Source organism: Passer domesticus, chromosome 5 (assembly GCF_036417665.1).
Source record: "Passer domesticus isolate bPasDom1 chromosome 5, bPasDom1.hap1, whole genome shotgun sequence".
Classification (NCBI taxonomy): Eukaryota; Metazoa; Chordata; class Aves; order Passeriformes; family Passeridae; genus Passer; species Passer domesticus.
The window spans coordinates 37,766,091-37,778,294 of NC_087478.1; the positions used below are offsets into that span (position 1 = coordinate 37,766,091).

At 34.8% G+C, this 12,204-nt stretch overlaps 2 protein-coding genes across 2 annotated transcripts in view; both read left to right on the forward strand.

Moving 5' to 3' along the window:
* The window catches only part of OTOGL (otogelin like), a 90,125-nt gene extending 83,172 nt beyond the window's left edge, over positions 1–6,953 (forward strand). The window contains exons 57-58 of the mRNA XM_064421589.1: positions 2,817–2,896; positions 5,344–6,953. Coding sequence (XP_064277659.1) covers positions 2,817–2,896; positions 5,344–5,544 — 281 coding nt within the window. The 3' untranslated portion in view covers positions 5,545–6,953. The remainder of the gene's footprint in view (positions 1–2,816; positions 2,897–5,343) is intronic.
* A 4,844-nt stretch (positions 6,954–11,797) lies between these two features.
* Positions 11,798–12,204, forward strand: part of PTPRQ (protein tyrosine phosphatase receptor type Q) — a 127,349-nt gene continuing 126,942 nt past the window's right edge. Inside the window, exon 1 of the mRNA XM_064419609.1 lies at positions 11,798–11,987. Within this exon, the coding sequence (XP_064275679.1) occupies positions 11,940–11,987 (48 nt within the window). The 5' untranslated portion in view covers positions 11,798–11,939. The remainder of the gene's footprint in view (positions 11,988–12,204) is intronic.

Here is a 12,204-nt window from a genome sequence, read left to right on the forward strand (position 1 = left end):
GAAATTAGTCTCAAAAATTATTAAAATTATTGACTTCTGGTTCTCTGTTGACCAGGATGATTTATAATTTTGGCCATAGTCTGTGGCATCCGGAAAGGCGTTGTTATACTTCAGAAATACTTGCTGAGGTGCCTGCTGAAACAGCCAGCTATCATTCATACAATTATATGCTATTTTGTTTTTATTTTGTTTTATTTTTAACTAAAAGCATGTGCCCTCTGGTGAAGCAGTTAAGATAAGAGTATTTAATAGTAGAGCTTGCAACACATTGGGATTTTAATGGGAGCAAATAACTTTTCTGAAAGAGCTTGATTTAATGCATGCAAAGTGAGTGCATATATTTAATTCTTACCTTGCCATAGACAGACTAATTCCAAAAGTTTGGTTTAAAAGTAAACATTCCAGTTTTGTGTTAACCAGGAGAGTTATAAAGTATAGGCAATCTTTAGTGAGACTTGAAGCAGCTGCAGAGTTTCTAAATTGTAGAAGACTAAGAGGAAAGCTCATAATCTTTTGCTAAAAGAACAATTGCAGTTGGCAGTGTAAGAATTAATGAAGTATCATTTATACAGAAATGTTTTTATTTCATGAGAATCTTCTATTCCTAATGATTCTGCCAGGTTCTGGATTGGGTCTATTACCCTTTGCCATTAGCCCAGTAGTGCCTACTGATAGTATTAATTGTGAACCAGGTATTATTTTTAATAATGTATATTCCTTTTTTTTTTTTTCTTTTAATAATATAAACACTGTTTGATATATGTGTCATAGATGCCATCATTACTGGATATTACCATGCAGTTAATGGTTCTGGGCCTGATACTGAGAGATGCTGATCCTCTGCTGGCCTCCCAAATCAGTGGTTTTCTAAAGCCTGGTTAAGATTCACTGCTCAGCACCTGTCAGAATTAGGTTCATCCATTTCTGGTATATGCTGTTGATGGTTATTCCTGCTGCTCATTGTTGAAACTGGTTTTATCACATCAACTTACTCTACAGGGTAGTTTTAATAAGAAATGTTACTTAAAAAAAATCATAATCCTGAAAACTGTTACTAAGAAGTACTAAATCTGATCCCAGGTCTCTAAATTTAATGATGGAAGTCTTTTTGCCTTAAAGTAGACCAAAACTGTCTGGTCTCACCTTTGCAGATATTGATTTATGCTGTATTTCTATGGAGGGCAGGGGTGGGGAGGGGAACACAACGCGTACAATTACAACCCCATAGCAATACACACTTTTTATAGCAGATATTACAGAATGTTACAGAATTGTTGCAGTACACTCATAATTCTTTGCTTTTTAGGATAGATGAGTCACAAAAACTCCTTCCTCAAATAAGGAGTGAGAAAACAAAGCACATCTGATAGTGAAATGCAGATCTTTACAGTTCAAGGCTAGAGAGAGGAAAGTATAGCGGCAGAGCTTTCATAAGGCATCAGCACTCTATATGCTGAAATGTTAGATATACACCTCTATATGACTTGTAGCAGTACAAAGATTGCACTGCCTACATATAAGCTGGCAAACACTTTCAGATTCAAACATCACAGAAATTTTTTTCAGTGTTTCTGAGGAAGGAAAAGCGAGATGTTATAGTTTAACAACTTCTCTCCTACAATGATCTGCTAGTTCAGTAACAGAATTTTGTTTGATTCTTCAACGCACCTGTTAAAATCTAGCTGTACTCTGCAGCCAACTTAATTTTTAAGTACTTAATGGGGCTGTGGTTGCAGACTATCTTGGTTACTCAGAGATCATTTATCTTATAAAAGTGCTCTCAAGCTTCTGGGGAACAGAAGAGTTGTTTTTCTGTACACCCGACCTTGAAGGAAGGTCAAGAAACTACTGAATAGTGCTTATTATTTTATATGCTGTATGTCTAGAATGGTTACACAGCAAAACTAACAGATCATTTTTCAGGGTAGTGGATAAGGAGATCTAAATAACTGCTGTTACACAAATAGTAGTAATGGTCTGGTGCAGAGTGAAGCATGAAAAATTGTTTCAGTATTGTATTATGACTTTTACTATGTTAAAAAAATGGCTTTTCATTGTACAGCTTTATTTTTCAAATTAAAAAAGCCCAAAACCCTCCCATAAATATCTCCAAGACTGAATATAAAAATTCAGTATTTCCCTCATCCTAGATCTGTAGGCTGACCTCATGTGCTACATGCTTCAGATCTGGTGATAAAAAGAGCAACATATTTAGCAAATAAGTGCGTGTCTTTCTTTCAAAGCTTCCTAAAAGGACAAATTTCTCAAAAATACATTGAGAGAATATAATTATGTATAATTTTTAGTCATAAAAAATAGCATGAAGATTGTAATCAATCTTCACCTTCTTAGATGTTAAGTTTTGATAATTTTTTAAAAGGCAGGATCAAAATCCTATTTGCATTCAGCATTCCCAATAAAATAGAATTAATTATAATACTATTAAAACTTACTCAATGCATTTTTCTAATTGAAGTTTTCTATTGCTTATATTTCTCTTGCCATATGTGCAATTTAAAAACATATTAATATTTTAATAGTTTATAGTTTTATAAACTATGAAGCATATTCATAGTTTAATGCTTAAAAAATTTGTATATCTTATTTGGGGCTTTTGATGCTCATATATGCCACCTAAAAATAAGTAATACTGAACAGCACTATGTATTAATATTTAAAACGAAAATTATGGAAGTAATAATTTTTGTGTGTACATTAATGAAAACAAAGTATAAGTATTAATTTAATTTTTTTAAAGAAGCAGATACATTACAGCAGATGTATTGATTCAGTATGCATTTTTTGTATTTTATCAGGCAAAAAGGAAGAAAGGATTTGCCAGAAAATGACAATCAGAACAACCATAAGAAAAAACGACTGTATAAGTCAAAGCCCGGTAAGCAGAAAATTTCAATGCTGGGCCCATGGCATGCCAAGCCAAGCATTAGAAAGTTGGTTGCAGCTAACAACAAGCAACAAAAAATGCTGCTTTTTTCTCCAAAGCAGACCCTTGACTCTAGGAATGTTATCCTACCATAAATGGAGTAAAAGCATCTATTTCTATTACTGGAAGACTGAGCCCTCTTACCTGGAGAAACACCAGGCTTCAAATTGAAAATACTGACTGTAATTACTTTAGCTAATGAAGGCACTGTACTCATTAGTGTGAAATAATATCCTGCTCTAAAAGAGGAGCAGAAATGTTTCAACTTAAAATGTGATGAAACTGCTGCATTCCTCTTTGAAGACCTTTATTCTCTCTGTCTTCTCCCTCACATAGCATGGGTTTTCATACCATAAATTCCTAATGCCATTTATTTATGGGTCTGCTTAAAACATCTAATTTCTCAGTTTTAGTGTGGCCTCATCTACAGACCCCTGGAAGTTTCTGAGCAGCAAATGTGCTCCTCCTGTAGCACTTGAAAGGGAAGCAATTGACAAAGTATCTCAAGACTTCCAAAAGGCCTCTGGCAAGATTACTTTGGAGAACCTAAGCAGGCATTAGGGAAGAGGCAAAATGTCATAGTATGTTAAAAGCCATCCTGATAGAAGGCCAATGATGACATGTTCAGATTTTAATTGTAGGAGTGCCTGGTGTATTTATTTGGTTTTAGCAGGATTGATAATGAGTGAATATAAATATATAGATTAAATTAGAGTAATTTGCCATACTTAAGAGATGAGTCTGGAGTGCTTCAGTGTTACTTCAAAAACCTAGGGTAAAAGACAGTAATACAACAAAATAAAGACATGGTATTGACTAAATAAAGAATATTAAAATGAAAGCCTTATAGGTTTTTTAAGCCAGGTGAAAAGATCCTTGCCTTTTCATCCACTTCTACGACAAGCTCTGCTCTCCTGCAAAAAGGGTAAAAGCTATGGCATTTAAGCGAATGGATAGGCAGTGGAAACAAGCTCATTCTAGTGTCTTATATGAATCAGTGCTGCAGTATGAGAGAGGGCTCTGTTCAGCTGTGGTTCCTCTACGTTGCTACAGAACTAAAATGTTCAGAGAGGAGTAACAAGAATGTTGGCCAGATCATGTCTTGAATGGTACATCAAATGAAACCTTCCTTTTCATCTTTCTGTTGTAAACTCTTTATCTTTTCTTCCCTCTCTACTCACGTTCCAAAAACACATGCCACCATCCCACCTTTATTAGAGTGCCCTTTTCCCAGTATCTCCTTGTTTCCAATTTCCTTGGCGGCTGCGCATCCTTTACACAGTCCAGATTCCCTTTACCCTTCCCACAGAAGTACCTCCAGATTTTCGTGTCCTCGTACCCTAAACTCCCCTTCCTCTCCTCTCCAGCTGCCCCAATGGCACTCTTTTTCCATCATGTGATTTTGGCCCATCAAATGGTGGTATCTGCTGTGACTGGCTGGGAACTACATGTGTGTTCTTGGCCAGACTACTGCTGTCAAACTTTGGATAGGACTGAGCTTGATTATGTTTTATAATTAATAACTGAGATTGCTAGTGCTTAGGAAAAAGTCTGCCAAATCTCAGGAAATTTCAAAGTGATAAGAGTAATCTTTTAGTCTAATTTGAATGGGTATGGGAGGTTTTATCACAGGCTTGGAAGGGGGTAGCTCAAAGCATCTTTCATATGCCCCACCTGCAGAAGAAATCAGATTTCTTCTGTCACAAAGAGAACTAGACCTTGTATAGCCATCCTTGATTTCCCAGCATTTGAACCCTGCTTAAGTTTAATTAGAAAGGGTATTTTTTTTTTCTGTCAACATATCAGCTAAGAAAATTCTTCACATAATGTAACAGTGAGACAAAGCTTTTCTCTGATGAAGTCTAGAGCACAAGTAATTTTCTTGATAGTCTGTGCCCTAACTGGTTTGTTACAGCATGTACTTTTTGGGTATATTTCTTTGAGTGATAACACAGCCTTCAGTCACAAACAGTAAAAATAAGAAAGGGAAAAGCTTTTGCACTGATATGCTTTTCCTCTTTCAAGGATAAAGATAAACTTCCCTTCATTTTACTGAGAAGAATTTACCTTTTTATCAATGAACATGAAAAGGACATGGATTCAGCTGTGCTGTCCCAAAGTTATTAACTTGTAAATGGGGATTAAATTTTGGTATCCATAGCACAAGGTTGAAACAAAACACATGTTTAAACAATAAAGAAAAGTTTAATTAAAAATATTTTGAATGTGGCTAAACTTAGAATGAATGAATTTTAGAAGATAAAATAATTTTTAAAACCAGAGTCTTTTTCAAATGTAAAAAAGGGTTTTAATCACAAAGAAGTTTGAAATGTAATATTTTTATAATAAAAATTGAGGTTTATAGTTTTAATTCTTATTTTCTTCTATTTTACTCATAGGTAAATGTAGCTTCATGTGATGGAAAATGCCCATCTGCAACAATTTTCAATGTCAATATTGATAGCCATCTAAGATTCTGTAAATGTTGTCGAGAAATTGGAACACGAGTTGTGACTGTGCCCTTGCGCTGCTCGGGGAACGGCACCGAAATCCTGTACGTCATTCAAGAGCCCATAGACTGCTCATGCCAGTGGAACTGAACGTTGTTGTGGACATGGTTTAGTTTTCACCAGACACAGTTTTTGGTCATGGATGGGTATAGTACTCTTCAGGAAAATAGAAAAAGCATCAGTTATGCTTTATAATGTAACTTTTCCCAAATTTAATCAAAGATGTTGTTTGTTCTTCAAATTGTCCTAGAAAATATCGGCAAGAATAGAAAAAAACCATAAATCCTTTTGAGCAAGGTCTGGTTGATCCATCATTTATTTCTACTCAATGGCTTTCTGGTGAGGTGGTGAAAAAAGCTGGTTAGTATTTCCATGTTTTAAAATTTTGGATTGTGGCTACCCATCAGAGTTGAAAATTTCTCAAACCATTTCTCAGTGGTTCATTTGCTTAGAGGCCTCCAGTTGAAAACTATCACCAGTTCTATGTTTAAATGGGAAAGAAGAATATTAGGATTTTGAAAATGACTGAATTAATTTATTTTAAAAATAGTGGGTTCAAGTGTAACATTTTTTACCTTGCTCAAAAATCTATCTTTTGTCCAGAAAGCTGTTGTCAATGATTGGATTCTGCTTACCCTGTAAGTCACTGAGAAACAACATGACTGTAATCTGTAAGTACTTGTAGGAAACCTCCAGAGTATATAGCAGAATCATAATATCTTGAAACCTTAGACGTATTTAATTTTTATGTATATTATAAATATGAAGCATGACTAGACAAAGGCTGAAGAGTGATAGTTTTTGTGCATTAAAAATATCTGAAAGCCATTTCTGCTATGAAAGTTTCCATTTTATATCAATTTTTTCACTTTTCACAGAAAAGAAATTGGCTGTTTGCTAGTGTAGAATATGATTATATGTATATATATTTATTAAAAAACCCCACAATACTGCACATTTTAAATATTCATAATGGGTTTTGTCTTTGTTTCCCAGTCTGAAGATTTGTGTTCAATATATTTTTAATTTTTTTTTCCAATGCAGATATTTAGACTATTGCCTGAATTTAGGATTCATAATTTTTGAGTCCAGAAAAAAAAACAGGTAAAATAAATAATTTGAAGGACTTAGGTGAGTTATTCATGCTCAATCAATCTGTAAATATCCATGATTCAGCACCTTAAGGTGAATATCATCTCCCTTTTACTCAACATACTATATAACCTGCTTTTAAAAATAAAGAATACAAGTTTAAACTTGTTTGTAGAAGATTACTTTGCCTTATAAACTTACTGAATTAAAATTATATTAATTATGACAGTATTTTCTTTATCAATTGTCCTTTTAACTGTGTCAGAATTAAAATTCATGTCTATAAGTTTGGAAATCCTCTGACAGTTTTGATTTTTAAGCTATCATAATTTAATGATGAAAAGGTTGGATTGTCACCTGGCTTGTTACAGTGAAATTAAAGTAATTAAAACTGCCTTAAAATCCAAGGCTATTTTTCTACTTTGTGTGACAAATCTTCAATTGTTTGCTACACTCAGTTTGATGGTTAATAAAGACAAATAGCTCATATGGAGAAATCTGTCATTATTAACAAGACTCATCTACTCATCCCTATCATTAAAAATAGTGACTTGGTTTAAAAATTAAATAGCAATCCATTGCAAAATATCAGCAAAATATGTAACCATTATAAAGAAATAATGATCAACTAATAATCAAAATAAAGTGACACTTTGAGGAAGCCTATTCTTCATCTGCATGTTTTTTATTTCTAAGGCACATATTTCAAGTGGTATCATATACCAGGGCCTAGAATCAAAATATTCTCTGTTACTCTTGTCAGAATTTATGCACAGAAGCTTTTCATGCAGGCAAGAAATAAAAGTTAAATAATAGTCATAGCTGTAATGTTGGTCTACTTGTACAGCAAATTAAAGGACAACTTTAAAAAAAACCAACATACTTTTGATTTTTTGAGATAGAAGTAGGTATCCTGTACTAGCATTAAGAGATTTTGGCCCAAATCTACTTAATGAATTTAGTATTTCATGAAAAGTAAGCTCTCAAAATATTGAGTTTTTCAATATAATCATCAAACATTTTCACTGAACAGCTGTGGCCTTTTATAAGCCGTGTAAGCCATTTGCTTTTCTAAGATTTAGAACTGTGTTTGTAATTGAAAAGAACTTAATAAACATTATTTTGCAGAGTAGTAATAAATCAGTGTTGATGCAATTAATTAAGCTTTGCCACTAAGATGAATGCTAATGCAAAACCTTAGGAAAGCCTGGAAATTATAAAGAAGTTATGTTTAAAATTAACTTCGTGAAAACCTGTAATAAGATAAATGCTATTAAACTATCTTTTCCCCACTTAGATAATTTTTTTTAATTTTTTTTTTAAATGCAACAATCAGTAGGTTCTGTGTCAGGATTCTCCCAGAAGCCTGCAGCAAAATCTTACTTCAGTGGAGCTGGATAGGGTGGCTTCATGATTGTCCTTCATTTTACAGTTAAACTTCCAACTTGAGCTGCTGTGGCTTTGTCAGAATGCAAACATCTATTAAAACCCAGGAACCATTTCCTGAAGGGCCACCCAGCCCTTTTACCTCCAGGAAGGTGACATTGGAAGAATGTGATGTGTTTTGTGCAATGTGAATGAGCCCCTGCAGGCCTTGCACCAGAGAGAAGGTTTCAATGAGCCTGCAGTGTGGCAGGACTGCTCTGCTCCACATTTCCTCTGTCTGAAACCTACAAATAGCCACATATGCAGTTTATGGTTCTGTCTTGGCTTTCTCATGTCTCTTCAGCCCTGCATTCTTGCCTCAAGCTCTATCCTCAAATTTTGTGTAACTCTGTCTGCACAGGTGTCTTGTGAGCTGCTTTGGAAAGCTGATACAACTCAAATCTTATTTAAACACCAAAATTAATTAGTCTGTTTATTATTGACCAAATGAGCTTTAACACCCACAGAGTTCCCTCCCATCTACCTGCTCTGAAACTAAGGCTAGCATAATTTCTATTCCCCTAAAAGGAAGGCTGGGAAGGCATGCTCCTGAAGCTCCCACACTGCCATTGAAAAATGCAAGGAGCTGTGCATGATGGAGCAGAGGCCTTGTGCTGCAGTCCCACCATGCCTTGTCATTTGTCCCATTTGTAAATGCTTCCAAGGGCCCTTCGTTCCTACATTTCCACTGCTCTGTTCCCCTACACCTGTGCTTGAAAAGTATTTGTACACTACAAAGGCTTAGCCATAAATCTATGCAGATGCTTTAGGGATTAACATAAAAGTATCTCTACACTTAGATTGTAACTGAATGTGATTCTATAAAATGGTAAGTCTCTGCCATGTTATTTATTTTAGACTTTTATAATTTAATTGCCTTTTTTACCAGGTAATTTGTTAAGACCAAATATAGCCCCAATACACAATTAGAATTTGAAGCACAGCTTTTAATATTAGGTATAAGGCACTTACTGTGTGCTTTCATGAATAGAATCTGAGAGTACAGATAGACAGGTAGCTAATATTTCCATTTTTAGCTAGCCAAATCTGTATACTAAAAATAAAAAGTAAAACATAATTCATTTGCATTATTTATTTCCACATTGCAGACAGAGCTCTTCCCAAGTACATGCACCTGTATATTGGTGAAATTTTAGGGCAGAATGAGGCCTGAGATTTGGTGTTTGAACACAGTTACAAGCCACACAATGTACTGAGAGGCAGAGGCATTTACTCTGGGATTACAAATGGTCACTGTGTGGATCACAATGCTTCAGCAGTGACAAAATTCCGTTTCAGAAGTGGCTTCTTTTCCCCTTCTTTCACAATCCGTTTTTCCTGACTCTAATTTTTTTCTGTTGTACTTCTTCCCTGCTGATAAACTCAGCTTACAGCAACTAGAATTAATTTTTAATAATTATTTTGTTATTATTATTTTTTTCTGTATAATTCTTCCCATCTCTTTTTCTTCCATCTTGCCTCTTACAAGAATTTAAAGGACAAATCCAATTTCCATAAACTACAGAGAGTCACCATTGTGTAAAAACTTACTGCCAAATAAACACATAGATGCAACTCAGAAACACTGTGGCAATGGAAAACATTGACTTGAACTCATTTTTTCAAGTTCTGTCTCGTGAAAATCTTTTTCAGACGTTACCTTGAGATGCTGCTGCTGCTTTAATCATGTATGGGTACATGTACAAAGGAAAAATCCCATAGGAGTGTGTTCTAGGGGACAAAATATAAATGAGTTGTCACATGTGACCATAGTGACATAACCATCATGGAGGACAAAGCATGAAGGCCAGAACATTAGCAGAAAAACACACTCCCAACTATTCTTTGGAATATATCTTTTTTTAAATCCACAACATCTAATTAAAAAATTGTTGAGGGGTAGATTTCAACACATTAATGCAAGAGAAAAAAAATTGATTTTATTGAGAAAAGGTTATGGTGGACATGGTTTGTGCATAACAGTGTGTACTAAATTTTGTCTAAACTTTCTTTAAATGCCAAGTAGAATGTGAAAGCTGCTTATAGAATAAGAAAACTTAAAAAATTTTATCTCCATTAACAGGTCGCCAGAGTTTAGGAAAGGTATATTCAGAGCTGAAGGACAATGGACAGTAGCAAGTAAGATACATTGACTAGATCTTGGCAGCCATATACTGATCATTTAAGAGCTGTCATTTTTGCTTATTTGGAAAAGTAATTCTACATATAGACCAGTTAGGTGGTCCTATATCTAGTGGAATCAAGGGTAAATGATTCCCTAGGATCAGAGAATTGAGAGCCTTGCTTCAAGGAGATAGTCTGAAAAAATATATGTGCAGTTTCTAGTTTTTAGAGTAGTTTTTGTATGGGGGAGCTTGAAAAGCTGCTGCTGTACTGGTGTACTCACTCTTTGGAGAAAACCAGTACTGAATGGTGTCATGACTTATCACTAGAAATGCTGAATAAAAGGAATGCATTTATGTTTTGGGGAGTGTTCTTTTGATTAAGGTGGAATGTGCCACACACACTTAATTTATTGGGGTTAACACAGAGAGGGCTCCTGCCGGTGTTTTGAAAATCACTTTGTTAATAAAGTCTCCCTGTGTACCTAATGATTACAAATTGCTCTGGAAAAAAAAAAAAACAACCAAAAAAAACCCCAACAAAACAAACAAACCAAAAACTGAGCATGTCTACTTTGCAAAACAGCTGAATAGGCAGTAGCTTGCTTTTGTCATTGGTAGCTAAAATACCATTCAGTTGATTAGACCCATGTGCTCTGCTGCTCTGACAGGGGGATTGACACAATATTTTGAGATCAGGGTTTCATTGCAGCAGTTTTTGTTTTACTATGTCTTTGAGTCTGGATAACATAAAAGCTCCAAAATTGTATTTTTTGATAAGAGTAAGACTGTCTTGTTTACGACAATTTCTAAATAAAACTTTAATTGAAAATTTTATTCCTTATTTCATGATTCACAGTTCAGTGGGATACAGGTTTTAGTAAAAATTAGGAACAGGCCACTGAAAAATGAGATAGTATCTCAAGACAGAAGTATGATGGGATGATAGCACCTAAGAAAAGACAAAATATATAATATGATTGTTGCTCTTTCTAATGGTACACATATACCATGGCATTGATTTTTTAATTTATTTTATAATCAGTAAACAATTTTATCAGCTTATTAAACTGATTTAATTTCAAATAACCCAGTGGAAAATATTTTTTTTAAATTAAAAATATTATTTGGAGAAAGATTAGGGCACTGGGAAGTATATTGAGGTAAGTTCAACTCTGAAATTGTTGCTTCAGATCAGGCCAAAGATGACTGTCACCCAGTACATTTTTTGTGGCCCAAAATGTTCAGCAGCCTTTGGGAAATAGTTCAGTGGTCTTACTGCTATGAATTCTTGTTCTATGTTTTATTGATAGTTGCTTATACTGGTGACTTTGTGTGGGACCTCTGTAAGGTCATAAGACATACCAATGGTTCTGCAGCTGTGCTTAGTACTTCAGCAGAAAAGTGTTTTCAGGCTTATTTTGTACACTGACCACAGAACATCTGGATAGAAAGGTGTACTGCAGAAAACAACCAGAGTCTGAAGGAAAATAAGTGAGGGGTAGCACTGATTGCAATGAATTTTGATCTGGTAATTGCATAGAAATGAAAAATAATTTTTTATACTGAGGTATTTTTAAATGACAAGTGAACAACAGGCACATCCACAGTTCACTGACATTAAAGGATCTCAGGAAACTTGATATGAACCTTGGGAAGAGGCAGGGCCAGAGCAAAGACACACATCTCAGCTGCACCATTGGCTGCCTCTGTATCCATGTGAAGTATAAAAGTGTGTATTAGTTTTTTGCTTCTTAGGATATTCTGACATGATTTTGCTTTAAAGCTGTGGTGATACAAGCACTTAAGAGAGTGCACTTAAGGGAGTATAACATTTCTTTCTCTATGGATCAACCAATTCTTCTTCTGCTCTTATTAAAATATTTATTTAAGGTAAGGAAAATACTCTGTTTTTTGGGGGTGGATAACTAGTAAAAGTTGAAGGTTTGTGATTTGGGCTGGGTTTTTTTCCCCAGTGTTCTAGCTCTCTGTTCACAGGGAGCTCTCATTTAGTGCTACTGAACTTTCCCAGTCTTCTTTCTACTTAAGTAGTTGGAAGCTCTTTTGAGATCTTTAGTCTGCTTTTTTGCCTGCTGCTTTGGGTTTAATG